At 38.3% G+C, this 21,557-nt stretch overlaps 1 protein-coding gene across 2 annotated transcripts; it reads right to left on the minus strand.

The window, feature by feature from the left end:
* Positions 1 to 4,226: 4,226 nt before the first annotated feature.
* LOC139131684 (OCIA domain-containing protein 1-like) lies at positions 4,227 to 18,712 on the minus strand. Of its 2 annotated transcripts, none has more exons than XM_070697853.1 (8): positions 18,608 to 18,712; positions 10,552 to 10,627; positions 9,267 to 9,320; positions 8,606 to 8,653; positions 7,723 to 7,846; positions 6,026 to 6,201; positions 4,974 to 5,222; positions 4,227 to 4,789 (listed from the first exon to the last, which is right to left on the minus strand). In XM_070697853.1, the coding sequence occupies exons 1-8, from the start codon at positions 18,671 to 18,673 to the stop codon at positions 4,743 to 4,745; spliced, it is 840 nt and encodes a 279-aa protein (XP_070553954.1). In that variant the 5' UTR covers positions 18,674 to 18,712; the 3' UTR covers positions 4,227 to 4,742. The 2 variants fall into 2 exon arrangements, with proteins under 2 accessions (XP_070553954.1, XP_070553955.1); XM_070697854.1 differs by having other exon boundaries at positions 10,552 to 10,624; positions 18,608 to 18,711.
* Between the last annotated feature and the right edge of the window lie 2,845 nt (positions 18,713 to 21,557).

Consider the following 21,557-nt stretch of genomic DNA (forward strand, 5'->3'; position numbering starts at 1 on the left):
GCCTTCTGTCCACATGAACGAGTATAACATTATTAAAATTTGTCTGCACCTGGTGCATGTCTTTCAGTCACCTTCTGAAAATGATGAACACTTAAAAAAATATTGTATTTGTTTTAGGGGTCATCATTATGCATGGGCGGAGGGTGGGAGGAATTGCCCGAAGTATTTGTAACTTTTGAGTACCTCCTGTCAAGTTTATACTTTCATCAGATTCTTTTATTATTCCAAAAATTACGTTATCAAAAAATGTTTGTCTCTCACATTCAATAACTTCTTAAGTCCATGTAAAGAGCAGTTGTTAGTGAACTTGTATAACATATGTGCGATAAAGCAACGACTCCTCTCTGCACCACCCCCTCCCCCATTTATTACTTGGGACTTGCACTGTTTATTATTTTTTGAAGTGGGCGGCCCACTCCATCCTCTTGCCATAAAGTGTGATGGCTTCCTTCCCCTACAGGAGAACATGTCTACATTCACCCAGTCCACAGTCATGGCCATTGCAATGAGATTGTTGTCAAGCTACAACATTCAGATATTTTTTGTTATTTTTTCAAATCCAGAACCATTTGGCATACTATGATACTGTATAGCTCTGCAACTCTACAAATTATAAAAATACCGTCAATGACGCTGTACCTTCTCTAATGTGTGGCCAGGTCAGGTAATTGGTTGTTGGCATGGAGTTGTTGGTAAATAGTTGATGATGTAGGGGCATGAGGTGGGATATGGACCAAAAGAACCCAAAAGATGATTAAATACATCAATCAAAAAAATTCTAAGCTACAGTATAAACTGCCTAAAGATAGTTCAAAGTGGAAAAAAGTTAAACAATCCAGAAATAAGAATTAACAGTCCAAAATAGTAATGACGCACTTCCTTACTGACCTGAGTGCATGTGAAATACACAACCTGGCATCTGTAAATTAAATGTATACCAAGTGATCATTTTAAGTCACTTTTAACTGTTTTTAATGGATTTTCCAAAGAGTCCTGTGGAAATGATGAAAAACGCTTATCTGGTCTTGTGTTTGTATAACCTCATGGCTGATAATTGTCATAGTATTGAAAAAAAATTGAAAGTTAAGAAATTACTGTTTTTAATAGGCATATTTTCCTTGAAATACATGACCGTGTAAAGAATATATGCTAAAAGTGTTTAAGAGTAAATTTCTTTTCAAAAAATAATTTAATTTGTGACCAAAGGATTTTTATTCTTTGAGTTTACAAATTCAAACATTGCAATTTGTTCAATCATCTTGTGCAGTGCAAAATTTATAAAATGACTTAAAAACAAAAAAATTGGCAGAATTACAGTCTTTGTGATGTAAAATTATGGTTGACATCACGATAACTGTTCATGTGTTTGAAGTACTAATATACTATAATTTAAAAAAGAAAAATTCATGCAGAAACGGTAAATATATTGTCAGCAATGTAGTGTTAATTTTGACTTTATACATCAAAATATGCCTTTGCTGGATCCAGATATATAGGGCGAAATATCAGCCATGTTCAGCAAAATCCACACAACAGCATTGATCCTTTTCTAATTTGATTTGATTTGCTTATGTTATCCTTGTATGACAGTCAGTACAATATGGAACTTGAACACAACACAGTGAATAAGTATGCTGTAAATGAAATGGTGTGGCTGCATCCACATGCAGCAATAGGAGTGCCTTTGTCTCTCACCCCTCATTTCCAACCTGTCCCATCCCTGAAAAAATAGTTTGGTCTTATATTTATAATGTTAATAATTTCTGTATTTGTTAAAATGTGCGCATCTCAAAACTTTTGATCATAAACATTTTCATTGTTTTTTATAGCTGACCAATCAGTTAACCTGTTTATTTTGAATATTTGCGCATTTTTCCTCAGTATTTGACATTTTCTGAATACCTTCTTATTCAGTTTGTCATTTTCTAAAAGTTTAAATGCTCCATTGTGTGGTCAAGCTTTCCACAAGCATCAAATGTGGTACTTCATATAGGAGGTCTGCCTCTAGAGGGCGGGCATCATGAACACTCTTGTGTTTGTTGGTTAATTCCTCCACGTAAACTTCTGATTGTACTGTAACATTGACATGGCCGACGTCCGATTTTCCTGTCTAAAACTTTCACTCATTTTCGTTCATATGACTCTGAAACTCCAGGAAACGATTGGGAAGAAAGGGTTATCTTGAAATATTGAGGTACTCGCCGATATTTTGCAAAATTAAATGAGAAAAAATGCAAGGAAAATGCCGACAGGCTTACACAATGACAGTTTTCAGACTCGGAGGCATATGATCATCTCTGCAGATTATGCAACAGGCCCAGATCACGTGAGGCCATGAGGGGATATCCACGCAACTCAGTACCAAACACTAGCGCTCACAGAGTGAGCAAACACAAAGTGAGTACCCCTAACGTCAGCTCAGTAGTCTGTAATAGATTGTAGTCAACTAAGAAACCTTGGAGAAAGGCTTAACACTGTGGCTATGCTGCTAAGTCCCTTTTGATTTTTGTCACAGCTCAAAATCGTTCTCCCACACCTCAACCTGAGCCATGAACACCCCCACCAGTTTATGATATGACCCATCACAATAGCATGGCGTAAACGGATCTTGACAGACGGAAGTCTTGACAGACGGAAGTTCTTGACAGCAGCATATTGGTTTTCAACTCTAATACCTTCTCTGTCTATAAATAGACACGAGAAGGTAAAAATCGTCTAAACTTAAAGATAATGGGGAGATGATCTTGAAAGTTTACAAAGAGTAGTCTCGTTTTCTAGACCCTTTCGCTCGGCCAACTTGATTTAATAATCAAAGCAAAGTGGCGGCGCTGGGCTAGGAGTGAGTTGCTTTGCTCCTCGCACACAGAGCAAAAGTCCTTGTTTCCAACTGCTAGCACCACGCTTTACCATAAACATTATGCATGTGTAAGGCAAGTATCATCTGCAAAGCAATGGAAAGCAAGGCTACCATTCGAGCTGAGAGGGTGACGTTCTCAAGCTGTCCTGGAGAGGGCGCTATGCATGAGCAAGCTGTCATATTGACAGGCTGTTCAGGCCACAGGCAGCGCCATAGATAATAGCACTATGGTGCTGCCTGCGGTTCAGGCTGGTCGTTATTAGTCGTTACACTGAAAGTAAATTTGGAACATATAGTTACCATTCCAACCACTACAAACAAAAGAAGCGAAAACAAATTTGAAAGAAATGAAACTGGTTCAAAACTGGACATGCTAAAAGAAGAGTAAATAATGAAAGGTCAAATTATAAGAGATAATAAAAAGATATAATAAGAGCAAATAAGATGTCCTACATGTCTTGTGACAACCTGAGGTTATCCCTAGCAAGGGATCCAGGTGATTTCACCTTAACCTTGATAACTAATTGCTGCTGACTTTGTCACTTCAACACACTAGTATTGCTAGTGTTACAAGGCAACATTAAAAAGATACTTTGAACAAAATGTAGAAAAATATTCTTAAATACCATTGCATGACTACAGATGCCATAATTTAATGTTACAATTATGGACCTGCTAATGAATTTACGTATCACTGCCCTGACATTTTTTGCCTAAAGCAATGAATTCAGGCAGATGAATATTCTTGTGATATATAATATTGTGATGAATATTCTTTTTAAAATAAGAACACCAATTATTGTCACTGTTTGAACAGATCTTAGTAGGGCTAGGATCAGCTCATGAACTTTTCACATATTCCATAAAAGCAACTGATTGAATAATTTCTGGAAAATGTGCACATTACAAAACCACATTGAGGTTCGGAATCGTTGGACATTCAATTCAAGGTAACGAAATCTGCCTGACCTGTTACATGAGCCGTGTACATTCAATCCGAGGTTACGAAATCTGCCTGACCTGTTACGTGAGCCGTGTACACGTGAGCTTGACAGAAGGAAACTGCCAGTTTTCTGATCTGTAGGCGTAGCTCTATTCCATTCACACACAGAGGAAGTTGACATTCTTGTGTAACTCCACTATGGGTCATTTATTTGTCATGAGAGACATGCAGTGTGTCTGAGTGACTAAGTCGGCAGCAATTAGCTATTGAGTTAAAAGCAAAACCTTGTCACTTGGAGTATAAAAATACATGTTTACTACGAAGAAATACAGTTATATCTTGTGCAGGCCATTTTGAGTCACATTGCTTCCATGCATGCAAGACTAGAACCTTGTCACACATTCCAAAGGTCATACAGTATCACACTTGTTTTTAATAGTATTTACATTTTAATGTTTTTTCATCAAAAATCATATCCATTACATAATAGAAAGACTTTCTCATGGGACAAATGGCAATTCTTTAAATACTAGTAATTTACACAAAATAATATTTCAATCTTTTTTTCAAACTGGATCATCAGTCACACCTTAGACAGAAAAAACACAAACTTCATTTTAATTGCCTGTCCATATTATCCATGTTAACGACTAGACGAGGCAACAACTTCTTATTTCCTTGAGATCAAAATGGCACTCGCAGCAAAAATCCAACAGAAAGAACATTTTTCCATCTTCAGTATGCCCCCCCCCCCCATCGGCAAATTTACATTTATGTAAACTCATTACGCCCATTGCACACATCCTCTGATAGTAACACATGAATGAAAACTGATCAACTCTTTCATCGACAAAGTCTTTAGTTTTTTTCTCTCCTTTCAATGTTTGCTGTCTTTCTTAGCAGCTGCCATAGTACGATAACTTTCAACATATTCCTTGTGATTCATTCAATGTCGTCTACAACATCTCCATACTTGTTTACAGTTTGCCCTGTAACACAGAATGATAAAAAGTGACATGAACAACATAAACATCATGGAATTTGCTCGCGTGCTTGCTTGCTCTCTCTGTCTCTCTCTCTCTCTCTCCATCTCTATCTTCTACAACTCTCACACACAAAATCCAGTTCCTTATTGTCACAGTAAATATTCATCTAACAAAGCCCTTTGCTCACCTCTTGACACACTTTTACCGAAGTGCGCATCTGGATTAAATTTTTGACCAAAGTGCCTCTGCCTGTCCTGCTCACTGGGTGACACTGGCTGAGTTGGCATGCCTGTACTGGACCGAGGGGCGTGACTCGGAGGCGGCACGTACCCAGGTGACACCATGTGCCGCTGTTCGCTTCTGTGTTTTTTCCGTAGCTCGTCGTACGTGACTGTTTTCTTGGTATCGTCTTCAGGAGGACTCAGCGGGGCAAAGGCTGTAAGAGAGGGCAGTATAGTCGGTGAAATCCAAGTAAGTTTCACTTGTATTTGCTGCTGGTATTTGCACCAGCCTTTGAGGTAGAATACCAGTAGTCCTAAGGGACAGATACTTGGACTCTCAACATGTCACATTACTTTGCTTGTCAACTTTTTATGTGAACTTATTTTCAAACTTGTGGAGCAAATGATGTTTATCATTGGCAAAAAATCCAAACTTTACTCTTTCCCCATGGAAATAAAGTTAACATGGGAATAGTGGCCATTTTGATTTCTACATTCAGGTTTTAGGTAATTTGTTTCTCTTGCACCAAAATTTTACAGTTCTAACTCTGATTTTGACACTTGATTACAAAAGAGATTGGTTTAAAGTTTCCTTGCGGACAGCTTCAGCCAAAAATTTCAACTTTCTGTTGCAAGGTGCCTACTACCTGTAAAAGGAGGTGTTGGGAACTTCTGCATGGATATAAAGCTATTTAACGTACACGTCAGCGGTAATCAAGGTGTGAATACATAAGTAACTGTTCCAGGAACCACAACAGAATTTCTTGTGTGCCCTAGCATGATTGCTTTGCCATGCCTCATGCAGCAAAAATACATATAATGTCGAGCAAAGCAGTAATAAAAATAGCTGCATTAACTCCATGTAGCTGGCAAATAAGCTTGACTGACTCAAAAGTCACTCACGATTCCAGCATTTGCCAGGACTTTTTTCCAAATCCTTTGAAATTCAAGGACTTTACAGGAGTGTGAACACCTTAGTGGTACAAATATACTTGAGATGACTGGTCTAGCCCCTTACCTGACACTGTGTCATCCTGCCTTGCTTCCACCTGTTTTGTTGGGTCAATGTCCATACTCGTGTACGTGTCTGGGCTAGACATGGCGATGTCACCAATGTCTCGTTGTTGAAACCGCGCTGCACCAACAGATGAATACTCAGGCATTTCATCGCGGTGCATGGAATCTTCTCTCATTCTTAAAGCACAAAATATCAAATAACAGACACTAGGTAAAACGCTTTCCATGAAATAAACACCATACAGTCATGATAGCTGAATGATGGATGATTTGTGCAAACCTTCTGAAACTAGTTTGGACACATCATTCAAACTGTCTTGGAAGCTACATAAAATCACAAAGCACTGACGTGCAATTCTTTGGCCATTTATTCATTGCTTTGATGGACTTTGTGTACATAGAGCATGTGTGTATTGTGCGTTTCACTGAAATTCGGCTATGTGGAGGGTTGTAGTCAAAATTATGCCAACCTCCATGTACATGTAGTTCAGTTATTGAACCACCTTTCATGTACAGAGGTGAGGTACAAAAATAAGCAGTTTTGATCAGACTTCTTTGCTTGGTTAATTGGCACAACAGGAAATAACTGAATTTGAATTTGAAATAATATCTTTCAGTATCAATAACTTACAGGTAATTTGTCATTGTTGTATGTTTCCTTTGTGTGTACATGTGACATGGCAGGCCACTATTTTCAGCAACATCATCTCAGAAGTTGAAACCAGATAAAAACAGTAAAACTTGTGACTTTTGCTGCTTTCATGGCTATATATTTCACAGACAAGTCTTTTACTTAAACAGGAAGTACAGGACAGTGGACGCACAATAGGGAGATTACTGATGACGCAGCCATTTGCATACACTGGGTGGGGGTGTTTGAATTCTCAGAGCATCGCTTTGAACGTATGATAAATTTGAATAGTCATGATGGGGCACTTTCGTGACATATGCAAAGAGGGGTCAAATGGTCGTACATGAAACACATTTTGAATCATATGCATTCTCCGACAAAAAACGGAACATTTTTTCAGTTTATTTTCGACTCAAGTTTAGTCACTATATATTCACAGACATCATATGCACGATTCAATGACGATGAACGCCTGAAACATGGCAAAATTGTGGGATTCTGGGACCAAACACGACGCGTCCAATCAGTAGCGTGGCTTTTTTACATTTGCATTGATTTACGATAATCTGGCTTTTATAGGGGAAGTTCCTGTTTAACCCTTTCACTACCATAGTTTGGTCTAATCCTTGCTGTTTTCATAGGAAATGTGATCCTCTATATAGAGAAATGGGGGTAAATGGGTTAGAGAACGTTCACTTTTACTGTTAAAATGCTAGAGAATACTTAAGTTTCCCTCTTTTCATGAAATCTTTGTAGAAATTTTTATATTTTGATGTGGTACAAATACTTTGGTCATACATAATGAAAATTATACATACATAATGAAAATTGCAGTAATAATTTCTGTTTTTTGTTGGCCGTGTTCAAGAATTGACAAAAGTAGTTTATTGACACTGCTGGTATTAGGAACAATAGTGGCTGACTTGCACTGTGTGTTCATGTCAACGCTAAATTTGTGAAAGCATACACATTCATTATGATCGTATAAATCACTTTTGGCAACTCTTTGTTTTCCTTTAGGTTAAATTTTTGTTTTCTGGTCTCCTAGAGCTAATTTTTCAACTTACGGAATGGGTCTCATTTTCTTTCTCATGGCCTCTGCCATGGGAGAATTCTCAAGTGCCATGATCTTGGCTCGACACACATTCAGGTATGAAATTTTACCAATGATGTATCCAAAGAAGGCAGCATCTGGCAGAGAAGTTGAGAAGAGAGAAAATAAAACGTGACAAACTGGAATTAGAGTTGACATGAAAATTAACCCTTTGAAAACTGTAATTTTTTCCCACCAAAATTTTACTGCAACACTTCACCTATTTGTATGAACTTTCTGTAATTTTTTTTATTATTTTTGAAAAAATGGACATAACATTCCATTGATAACATTTTTTTATCAAAATTTTGATGAAACTCTGAGCTACATTGAATGGGGTATATTTTATAAAGGCAACAAAATTTGACTTTGGCACTCAAAGAGTTAAAGGTATACTGTCACCTGTTCCAATTTTGCCACAGTTAACATGGAAAGAGAAAATCTAACCAATCACAGATTTTAAGCGGGTGGCCACTTTTTAAAAAAAGAGTGCCCTAACATGGGCATTTTGAATGCCAAGGTATGCCCCTTTGACCATATATGGGCATATTTAGATTACAGGTGACTGTATACCTTTAACACACACTATCTTATGATGTGAACAACTTTATCTCATTCATCATCAGAAATACTTTGGTGCGGATCCGACATGCAGAAGTAAGGGTTCAACTTTAACAGCAAAATGTTGTCTTACACTGGCAATGGTAGACACGCTCTCAAGTCAGCAAATTTGAGTTTTTGGTCAACAAAATCAGAAAGATAGATTTCATGTCAATGGAAATATGCAGTGCAAATAATTTTCACTTCAGATGGAAATATACAATACCAGTTATCTTCATATTGGTTTTGATACTTACAGGCCATTTTTGGCACAGCTCCATACTTTGGAGATGCTGTCAATTTTCCTGTGGTACAGTAGAAATCATGGAAATGCAAATTAAATTAATTTCTGTACCCTACCTACCAAGGTACTTTTGATATTTGCAGACAAGAAGCAAGTAGTTAGGCTTGGAAAGTTGCGTAACAAAAGCTTGGTTTTTATCTTCAACTGACAGTACTGGTATTAGTTGACTTCATGTAATGTCTGACTTTGATCTACTTTATATAAGACACAACCATTGGTAACCCTCATTTTGCCAGGCCTATCGCTTCCTCATCTTCTGGGAGAGTAAAAAGCAGTGTTGAGCCAAAACCTATGCGTACTCTCATCTACTTAGCGCAATTGCAGACTACGTCCATGAAAATCATATTTACAGTATCTATTTTTCCAGGGGCATTGAAATGCTCAAGCCACTGTTAAGAAAGCAAAATACGGGACATGTTGCCAGTGCTTGCTTGCTTGTGTTAACCATCTCAGCCTGATGGTGAAATATGAACTGGGCAGGATCTGGGTTGAAGCCGTCCCTCATTAGTATTTGTTCATTTGAGTTGAAGTTTTTTTCTTGCATAAACAGACTAGGCAGAATCAAATGACAGGACGGTCAATGGTGGGTGGTTTCTATTAACTTATTTCCTTACCTAGTTTAACAAGATAGTAAGCTAAGCCGGCACCAACCCCTCCCAATGGTATAGCTGAAGAAGTAACAAACAAACAATCATCATTATGTTGAGTTTATATCAAATAAAAATTTGCAAGAAACAATTAACCTTGAGGTGAGGAAAACAAACCTTCGATCATTTCAAGTCATTACCAACATCATTTAGAGATCCCCACCATGTTGAGATATACAGTATTCAGCTTGTCAACTCAGCCTGTACATGTGTAGACTGCATTGTTGTAGTTATTGATCTCAGGTGATTTCTGGTCTGGACGAAAATTTAAATGTAAACGAAAACAGTACATTTACACATCTGGATGTTATATTGAAAAGGAAAATAATGTGTAAATCAACATGCTTTGGGGAGTAGAACAAGAACTTGCCATTGACAAAAAAACAAAAATAGTGAAAAAAAATCATCAACAGTTACAGCTACTGGCCCTTTAAAAACTTTTCAGTAACATGGTTTGTCCCTACCCATTGTTATCAACTGTGATTGTGGACTTGTTCACTGGGAATAGGGGTGAACAGGTTAAATGCCAAAAATGGAGTTAAAATATTCTGTAGTCAGTGAATTTATAATTTACATCACACCAAGAGGTTTAAGGTGACAAAAGGAACTGAAAAAAAAAAATCTTTTTGCCAAATTTGAGAACCAGAAGCAAAATATCTATTCATGTTGACATTAAACCAGTATGTTCGTTGGTAGCTCACAGCAAGCGGAATTGAACTGCTGTTACAGCTTTTTCCCCCAACTGGGATTTAGGAGAGATATTACTGACTACCATGGAAACTGATAATGACTTTGCAAATTATCACTAAATGGCAGACATACACCGCAGATGTTTGGGTTTGACAAAGATGATTTGTATTCTCTGGTTTGACATTTACCAAAATACTAGTTTGTTTCAATTCATCTAGGTGACCACTTTACTGTTTACTGTTAATTTTTTAATGCTGACATTAGGGAGAAACACAGTTTTTTTTTGCAAAACCTGTCAGTGCTGACTTTTCCGCTTGTTGCATTTCACCATTTATTTTTTATGTACAGAAAATATCAAAATGTTTTCATTTATTGTATCAAAATAATATTAGTGTGTATCGAGTCTCAAACTATGCTGAGAACATTGCAGACGACAAAAGAGTGTAAACAGGTACTTTAACCCTGTTACTACCGTGGTTTGGTCTAAAAGCATTGTCATCAATGGGGATTGTGGACCTTTCCATAGAGGATGGGTGTGAACAGGTTGAATACACATTCATACCTCTGAACCAAGTGCTTTCATTTGTACATTCCTTGAGTACTCTTTTCTCAGCTTCTGTGAGTGTCTGCTGACCCTGCTGAAAAAAGGTGTAAATTGAAACAGGTGTCAAAATATGGTATGTTCGTCTTTTCATCACTCAAGTAAATGCAATGTTTGCCACATGATTTATCATAGACAGTTAGAAGCTGAAAATTCTGAAGCAATGGTCGACTGAAATTCAGATTTCAGACAGGCCTTACACGTTATACATAGGTTATACCCCTCAACTCTCAAGTTCAGGAATGGCATTGCAATGGCTACATTGACCAGTATGTATGTTGAAAATCACCTGGAATTAGAATATTCATTGGCAGGAATCAAGATTTGAGGGAATTTACATGAACAGAGCAGTACCCAGAGCTGTGAATTCATGCCATTGTGTCACTTGTACATTGTCCTTGCTCGTTGCAGCTGAAGACAATGCTCAATGCCTGACTGTCTAGAGAGCACCAATCAAAGTTTTATGGAACAAAAGATTGTGGAACAAAGATTGTCATTGGATACAATACCCCAAGTTTTCACCCAATCAGGTACATGTTGGTGTTGGTAGATTGTTTTGATATTGTGCAATTTTCACAACAGGCTAAATCTGGGATGAAACCCAAGTTGAAAGCTTCTCAGGCCATCAGCTGATGAGACAAAATAGCTGATAGTCTTTTCACTTCATATCAACTGTTCAAAATTAATATTACAAAGAACAAACTGTTTGAACAAAGAAGTTTCAGGGAGACTAATCAGTGTTTGAGGTTACTCATTTCCGTCACTGTTACAAAACGATTGAGTTCAAAAGATGCAGTGGAAGTCCAGTGGGATCTTGAAGTCAGCTTAATGAGCGAGACCAATGCAGAGTGCTATCTTCTCAGGAGACGGACAGAATGAGCCAGAACACCTCTGCCTTGGGATATACAAAGTATTATGGGATAGCCACCTAGGAAGAGTCTCAAAATAATTTGATTGACAGGTACCCAGTGTACTTATCAGTACCGTCACATATGCATGGTTGGACTTGCATTTGGTTTGAAACACCGTTCAAGTGCCACACACCACCTGACGTATTTTCCATTAAACTTTTTGTTTTGATGAAAACTGGTTTCTTAGTCTACCGGGTACTCCAAACTGTGTCAAAATGCAGAGTGTTAAAACTGGTTAGCAGAACCTGTATGCGTAATGTCGAATGGGCTCATTGAATATAACTAAACCTTTTTCCAAACTGTGGTGTTTGAAAGTTTGATGCCTTGTCTTTTGACATCTTTGGGGACAGAGAATAGGAATAAATATGTTTTTTTTTTTCTCAACGTTTCTACGTTCATTGTCCCTTGGTGCATTTCAAAGTACATGTACCTTTAATATTGTGAAAGATCCTGTGAACAGCATTTAAAAACTGCGACGGACTCACAACTTTTGCATAGACTACTACAAGTGTCTTCAAAGTGCAGCATCAAGTTATCAGGCAAACAAATAGCATGAAATTTGGCTTGTAATGATGGTTGGTGTTTTCGCGATGCCCTCCATGTTTGTATCAGACATGTGGGGCTAGCGAGTTCAAGGGCAATGGCAAATCCTTGGGGATGAGACATTCTACTTAAATCGCTCTGAACCCGTCCCTATCACAATCTGTTACAACCCCATTCTCTTCTGACATGGGGCTTTAAAGGGTTTCATCTGATCATCTCTGGTTGCGGCGCTTTCTGGTCTCGCTGTGATCAAAGTACACATCTGGCAACAGTGTTATTTGTGAAGATTTGGGAGGATAGGTGAATGGTTTCTGGGAACCGCTGTTAGAACACTTTATGTCATCTCATAACATAATTGCATTGACGTACAGGTGGCAAGGGGAAACCCCTGTAAACCGTATGTAGGTAAACTACTGTTGCAACTACTACTAGCCACAACTAATATTCTTTCCCCTTCGCAAAAAAAATATATAAATTATCACTTGACGAAAGATTCTCTGACCTTCTGAACACAGATTAACATGCCAGGTTTGTGATTTATTCAAATTTCAAAGACGAAACAGCAAGTACTGCAGGTTCCAGGTCTACTGTCTGCCTCATGAACAGCCCTCCTAAATGAATTGTAAGGGTGACATTCCAACTCCTCTCTCTCCAGTAAACAGTGAAATGAGTGAACTCAAAGAGGCTGTGATGTAATACCAGGGTACAATACATACTCATACTCTCTACTTCAAGGCATCATACTTGCACCAAGAATGATTCCTGCAATTATTATGTCCACCATGGAAACTTGATATTGCTGAAATATTATTACCGCAGGCTAAAAATCAATTATGCCGCAAGTCAACACTAGTTATTCTTTTATGTTAATATCGTATTAATCAGTTTTGTAGAAGATTTATTTACGATGAATGTCCGCACGAGAAAATGAAAAAAATATTGGGAAAAACTTTCAAACTTTTCTTGGCAGTGATATCATTTAGAGTCTGTGGATCTAGCGGGATGGTCTCATTGAAAGGGATGTGTGACATTCATTGTTTGCAGGAAGGGACCGTTAAAGGATTCTACATACGCGTCTTTCACGTGTCTCTCAGCTCTGTGAGGGTGGGAGGTAGCTGAGCACCCATACCGTACACGTGAACCTCAATGCTGCGACTACCGATGCAGTGGCGTCAAGTGTGTATAAAGACCACTACCTGACAAAACCCTCATTACCAGTAGCCTAAGGAGTCTTTTGGCCAAACCACTGCAGCTTAAGGAAATGTATCACTACACTGCGTATTTTTGTTGCTTTTCCTCGTAGATTTCCCAAACTGCAATTGCAGTTAATCCTCTAGTTCTATTACAATTTTACTGAAACATAAAATATGGTAAAATTCTCCATTCACAGACAGCTTTTCCCATGAATAACAAATATTATAATGTCGTCAGGGAGAAAAAATCTCAGCTTGTCATATTTGATGATCTTAGCATTCACTATAGTATTACACTGTCATAATTTGTATATCAATGACTTTGAATCTTGCCTATTCATTTTTTTCCATTTTCAAAATATTTACAAATCTAATAATTCTTATATCTTTAAGATGGACATTATTTGTTTTGGGTTTATTAGCAATGAACTTACATGTATTGTTATAATGTTAATTGAACATGTAGAAAAGTGCATTAATTGTGAGTGTCATTGTTATAATACTGTTCATTGAGTTTAAACAAAAGGCTAAAGTATTAAGTGAATACTTAGTTTTGCATCCATGTGTGCGTGGTATTTTGAATAAAAGCAAAGGTTTTTGCTAAATTTCCATTGTTGGTGATAATTTGCTGAAAAACCAAACAACGACTTTAAAAAATAAATTTTACAGTAGTTGTATTAAATAAGCTTCGGGACAGTAAATATTAATACACACTCTGAATGGCATATCGAAGTAAGGAAACATAAAGTAAACAATAATAGTCGCGCCAGCGGCTTACTGACTACGCATGCGCATATTCATAATATACTATGCGACTAACCGGAAGTGTACCCTACTTTCATGGGCGCCGCCATGTTTTTTTTGAGTACTCGTAAATAAACAAATATGAAACGTGCAATTTATTATTTTATAACATGCCATTTATAAAAAATATCTTTTATTAGCCAGTTAGTGTTATTATCCACCTTGTCGCTGATACAAAATATCGTTAATATCACGCATAAAAAATAGAAAATGGGAGAAAACTGTCGTGCATATGATATGAACGGCGGCATACGCAAAGAATGCTGGGATTGAATTTTAGAAAAGCGCCCCCTGTGTCAATAACTAGATTAAAAAATGGCCAGTTTTTAGACGGAACGCTATAGTTTTCAGCTTGCAAGTGGAAGGTGGGCAGTGAGGTTACCATTGCAATGATAATGATGGCATAATACGTCCCTTGTTTAACACAATAGGCTGTTACCATGGTAAAAATTGCCAATTTTTGTCCAAAATTTTTAGACATTACAGAAAATCTATACCCGCACTGCTGCAGGGTTTGACGTCGTGTACGTACGTGAACTGCTTTCATCAGAGGGAAACTGGGCATAGTTGTCATACAAACGTATATGAAGTGACAATTAATTCTATTTTATCATGAATCAATACAAATAACATTGCCAATCTTAACCCCTGGCGCGACACCAAGGGCTGAGCCCTATATAATATTATTACATTTAATAGTAAAAAAATCACTTTTTTCACACATTCTATTGAAAGCTCCATTGGCTGTAAATTTAAAATATCATATCATTCATTGAGACCAGCACAATATCATATCTCATTCACTGAGACCAGCACAATAACATATCTCATTCACTGAGACCAGCACAATAACATATCTCATTCACTGAGACCAGCACAATACCATATCTCATTCACTGAGACCGGCGTAAATACCTAATCTCATTCACTGAGACCGACACATACATGCCAGGTCTCAATCAAGGAGCTCTCTTCGGTTTTGGCATACGCCTTGGGGCAGCATAGCGTACACCAGAACTGCTAAGAGGACTTAGATCAACCATGTTTCAATCAACAAGACCAGAAAATATACCCCATCCTATTCAACGAGACCGGCATCTATGCGACCTAGCATACAGCGTTTTAATCATTCAAAAGGACTGATGTGTACCATCTCATTGAATGAGATCAGTGTTGAGAAGCACAGTCACTTGTGGTTAGGCCGTTCACGATGAAGGCTCCTCTGGGTTACAGATAGCTGTAATAATTGTAGCCCTAGGGCTGTGCCCTGGGGCCTGGCTTGGCTGTGTAGTGCTGGTAGGGATGTCAGCGCTGTAATAGCACTGTTCACGATCACAGTTTGTTACTAAATATAGCTGTACGTGCGCGACATTGGACACGCAGCTTGAAATGCGGACAAATTTTATCAATGTTAGATACAAGGCCGTTTTTGCAGCTTGTACTCTGAGTCGTGAATATGCCTTTAAATATTTATTGTTACACTAGCAGTCACCTACTAAGATGTGTTTTCGTCGTTTTTGCATGCACAATTTTCAAAAGCATAATCTAAAAATGCGGACATATATTTATTTTTGCATATTAAAGAGAGAACAGTGACATAAACTGTGAACAGCCCTATTACAACAGTATATAAAGAGAGGCCTTCAAACAACCACAAACAACCCAATAGAGGAGATAACACAGCAGCAAGATCACAAGAAGTCAGAGAAGGCTTTGAATTCTCAACGAGAAAATCTACCGCCACCATGAAGCGGAAGATATCACTTATTTGACCCACTCAGACTACAGTGTCACCAGAAGCGAGTCAGGGCAGACGTGGCGCTCAGATCTGACGCCTTAAGATGACGGTCAGTGTCTGTAAAAGGCTGCAAACATTGCGCGAGTCAAGGCCATGAATGATTTTCCATAGTCAATTCTATTTGCTGATTTTTGACGAGTATTTTGCAATTTTGTGAAATGTTCTAGATTTTGACATGTTTTAGTCATGATGTCACGCGATCATCCTCTCCCTTGAAATATTATGTTTAGGGATTATTTTCTACCAAGAAGAAGGGTTACAGCAGAGTGGGGTGGATTTTGTCAGATAACAGTGTTTTGTCAGGTAGTTTTCTTACAACTGTGTACTTACTCTTTCACAAAACAAGAAATTCGGTGGTTTTCGAGAGGCATTCCGCCATTGTACGTGGTATATTCTTGTGGCACCTCATCTGAGTACCAACGTCAGCGAACATTTGAATCTGACCAATCACGTAGCCTGTATCCTACGCATATACACACACGGTTTGTGTGTCCCAAAAGTTCTGTTTTCACAGCTCATTGCAAACTTATCGTACACAACGTAAGCATGGTCATGACTTACCAGAATCTGGTGCGCAAGGTAACAGCACTTCCATGTATCCGTTAAACCGGAACGTAGGATACAGGCTATGTGATTGGTGAGATTCAAATGCTCACTGACGTTGGTACTCAGACGAGGTGCCACAAGAATATACCACGTACAATGGCAGAATGCCTCTCGAAAACCACCGATTTTCTTGTTTTGCGAAAGTTATGAGGTGAAGTATGGACCGGAATACTGTAATATGGAAAATGACAGCTTGCCTTAGGTTGAAATTTCGCCGTTCAAATGTTGATTTGGTGATAATTTTGGCAACTGAAGTTGACTTATACGGATTAGAGGATGGAGCAACTTGCAACCTTTGAGTGTATGTAGATAGAATACTTTTCGCTCGGCTGGCAAACTTTGGTAGGAATTCAACATTGTCTATGGTGCTTCATAATGATGATGATAATGATGAAAATAATAACAACAAGAACAATAATAATTTTCATATTTTTCATATTTCTTTAATAATTTTCATATTTTCCATAATACTTTTTTATATTTCTTTATTATCATTAATGACTACTGAATACCCTATGGCTTTACACTGGCACGTGAATCTAGGTATATGGCAATCCAGTATTCCTCACATGGTATCGTTATTACTCATCAGTAAACCACACGGACTGGACCAAGCACAGGGCACAGTCCCTCCACCAAATTTTATTTTCTGGTGGAGGGACTGTGCACAGGGGTAAACAAGTAATTGTAGACACCCCACTGACAGACCAAGCATGTTTTTTTGAACATGACTGCGCAGGGAAGGAGGTACCTCACTATGGTTCAATAGTACCATATGTATATAGTTTGTATGTAGTTCACAATGGGTCCTACTAATTACTGCCCGTCACTGCCCGTCAGGAAATTAGCCTTCCAATTACTGTAATCAGCTGACATCTCAATACCAAAGACCACTACTCTTTGTAAAGACAAAAGAAAAAATAGTCCCAGATCAGAAAAACGCTGATTTTCAAACAAGTAGCAACGCTAATCATGTGATCGTACATGCATCCGGTTTGGACACTTGATTATCGACAAGAAAGATGTCCCCAGCTTTGATTGTGAGATCATACCATTCAGTGCAAGGGGTGTTAGGCTGTCAAGCTGCACGTGCGCGGCTAGGATATCGTACCACCTCTTGCACTGAATGGTATGATCTCACTATCAAGTTGACGACGTCCTTCAAGTCCGGCGTCTTCTGAGTTCCAATACAGCTGGAGAAATCATCAGGTTAATGCCAAATCAATGATATTTTGGGTCGGCCGGGCATGATATAAATTAAATCTATTGGCTTAGTGTTAAAATGGGCGAAATTTGGCCTAATTTTTCCTCGGGCAGTCCTCGGGCAGTTCCTGGGTAGTCCTCAGGCAGCTACGGACAGTCACGGGCAGTAATTACTAGTAGCATCACCACTTATAATATACTGCCCGTCGACGTCCAACCACTAACCGTCACTGCCTGTCAGAAAATTTACCTTGCAATGACAGTAATCAGTTGATATCTCATACAAAAATCATTACTCACTATAAAACCAAACAAAATAGTCGTCCGAGACCCCAAAAACGTTGATTTTCGAACAAGTGGCGACGCTGATCGTATTCGACGCCCGTCACTGCCATACCAGGACCCGGGCTTTTGGAGTAAAACAGACTCTTATTTTGTAGCTTTCTATAATTATTAGTGGTCTTTGGTATTGAGATATCGACTGAATACAATAATTGGACGGTTAATTTCTTGACGGGCAGCAACGGGCAGTAATTAATAGGACCGTTCATATAATAGACCTAGCCAGGCCAAGTGGACACGGATGATGGAGGTCCCTTTGGTGGCGTCCTTCACAGCAGTCATCAATTTTGTAAGGGTCAACCCCGCCAGGCTAATTTGGTGTAAATTGACTGACTTGTCGACACAATTCCACTCTCTGATAACAGATTGTGCGTGTATTCGTTAGGACATGGCGTGACCGATTATCACCGGTAGTACGGTACGCCAATGAATGTGATGTGAATGTCCATGTGATGGAAAGTTACGATGCCGACGACACGACATGTGTAAGTTTGTCACGGGCCCGTCACATTATATTGAATCTGGCTTTACATTGGGATAAGTGCACAAGTAATCAACATCTATAGCAACTTCAAAACGTGAAATTTTCTATCTTCAGCAGCCATAATCTTACTCACCGGTCCTCCTGGTCCCGGAATGTTGCGGACAGGTGGACCACGTATGTCTTGGGCACTCTCCGCCATGTTATGTGACCCGGTTCATGAACCCGGTTGACCTTATTTGTAAAATGTAGAGGGCGGTGTTGCGGATTGGTCCACAATGTGGCGATGGATGGACGTGGAAGCTTGCCGTATGTATATATTGCACTGTAGTGTAGGACCGAGCAAAATTGACGGCTGAGAGGTTGGGGGTTAAATTCATGCTGGGGCCGGGGGGTCTGAAACAGTGAGGTGTGGGGACTTTTTTCATAACCATGAGGAGCCTCCATTCTAAAAGCTCGAAGCAATGCACACACTGTTATGTTGTGAACATAAAGCATGCACTCAGATCCCATGTTCTATCCCTACCATAGGGTCCTCAGTCTCCGATGATATTGATGATGATGATGATGATGATGATGATGATGATGATGATGATGAAGCTTAAATATTTAAAAATGGAGAAAAATAAAAATATATTTGGACTCTGTAAATTTGTTGTTGTTGTTGTTATTGTTGTTGTTGTTGATAGTATTTGCAGAAAAGAACAAAGTATGCGCTGCAAAATTCAATACAGCCTAACTATACATATGCACTGCAATTTTGCAGCGCATATGTATAGTTAGGCTGCATTGAATTTCGCAGCGCATACTTTGTTCTTTTCTGCAAATACTATCAACAACAACAACAACAACAACATCAACAAAAATTTACAGAGTCCAAATATATTTCTATTTCTCTCCATTTTTAAATATTTAATCATCATCATCAATATCATCGGAGACTGAGGACCCTGTGTCCCTACCACCCCACAGTACAGGTGCCTGGAGTTGCCGTGTAGTATACATAGAGAGAAGGTCCCCTTCTCTCTATGTATTTAACGTCAACTCCTCGCATCTGTGCCACCCCAAACCCGGGAGGGGGTTACTCCCATAGACAGGTGCAGCAGTATGTGCCGCACGAATGGGTCACTTTTTCAGGAAAAAAAAATCAATATGGCTTGACCTTTCATTAAAAACGAAACATAGGACAATAACATGACATAAACTATGACTGTACAGAAACTGGAAACCTTCACATGCAATAACGGTAAAAATTCCCAAAATTTATCAAGGAAATTCCCAGTAGAGGGTCATTTGTTTGAAATATGCATGGGCAGACGGTTTCTACCTAGGCTGTATAACCCTGTCTGACAATGTTGGAATTACTCTCCACCCCACCCCACCCCGCTCCCTCGTGTTCACTAAGACTTTTCTGCGCCAATCCTAAATTATCCCAGCAGACAAGACAAGCTTTCACTGTTTGATTACAACACGGGCCATGGTGCAGGAAAACAGTTAGGAATTTTTTAAAATAAAAATTATGGTGCAGTAAGACTTCGTTTATATTGGTTCTTATGGCTTATGAACTGTGTTATCGGAGAAGGAACCGTACGCAATTTGTCACTTAGTCTCCGTTTTGCTTTGAAAATTACTTGCAGCAGCCATAAAAAGTCATGTCAGATGGACGCCATTGGTCACACATAAATGGGGTCCCCACTACGGTGTTGAAATTTGAGTACTTTGATTATAAAGTAGTCGAAAACGGGAGTTAACTCAAGACCTTTCCCGGAATCGACTTTTTAATGATTTAAAGCGGACATCCGCTACAAGTTTTGCTCAATATTTAGTGTAAATTGCTTAAAAGCATTGTTATTGAGTGTTTGTACATATTAGTCACCTTATTAAATATCTTCGAATTAAATCGTTCATCATATTGATTACAATCATCACTTACTTGAAACAGTTGCGTAAAGAAGTTTTGTAGTTTGCCTGTATTAAAGGTTTCCATTCATTCAACTATATTTACCAATTTGACCTTTTACTTCAAAAACATGCCATTTTGAAATCAATTTCTAGTAAAGTGATTGGTTTTTAGCTACTATAGACTATAGTCTATAGAAGCTATTGGGATGGGTATCCGTCCGGCGTCCGGCGTCAGTCTGTATGTATGTATGTAGGTATGTATGTCCGTTTGTGAGGCGTCCGTCCACTCAAATATCTTGAGAACCGCAGTACTTACTGATTTGATATTTGTTGTGTAGATGAAAAATATGATTTTGAGAAACTTTTTTTTTAATTTTTTGATATTGTTGAAAATAGGCAAATTAATGCCGAAAAAGGCGTTTTTGGTAAAAAATCTTCTTCTTCATAACCGCTGGTCAGACGGCTTTGTTATTTCGTATACAGGTCCCCAGGGATAACCCAACTTAAATTTGTTCAAATTGTGATGAAATATGCAAATGTGTATTTTTAAGGAATTTTTTTGTCATTTTTGGTCAAAATTTGACTTACCGGTACGTTGTTTGTAGTTCTTGTACTGTATAAACCCTATCAATTCACCCAGAAAAAAATAAGAAATAAGATTTTAAATAATTGAATTAATTAGGAGATCATCAAAGCCAAAATAATTTTAGTGTAGAATTATTAGAAAGTTCAACTTTTTTGACAGTTCATAGTGAAATGCTTACCATCTTGGAGGATTAAAACATGTTACTCTTTTCCTGCCAAGTCCATATTTCACCACCAGGTCAAGTTGGTTGATATTAATGAAACAAAATGTATTCCATATGATGTATTTTAACATATAATAATGTACATTTGAAGGCTGCTGAAAACATAATACTGTAAAGTTGATTTTTTTTTTGACTAAAGATGCTATAACATACCAGGCCAAGTGGGTGAAAATCCGTCATGTTTTGGCTCAATACCGCTTTTTACTGACTTGACTGATGGGGAAGTGATACAGTTATTACTGTCTGGCAGGAAAAGGGGTAAAGGCAACTTTCCTGAATCCCAACTTTGACATATTCTGAACCATCATATATTGCGCTCTGTATGTTATCTAAAAGAAATTGCTCATAATAGTTTCTCATGATAGGGTGGTCAAA

This window comes from Ptychodera flava, chromosome 4 (genome assembly GCF_041260155.1).
Source record: "Ptychodera flava strain L36383 chromosome 4, AS_Pfla_20210202, whole genome shotgun sequence".
NCBI lineage: Eukaryota > Metazoa > Hemichordata > Enteropneusta > Ptychoderidae > Ptychodera > Ptychodera flava.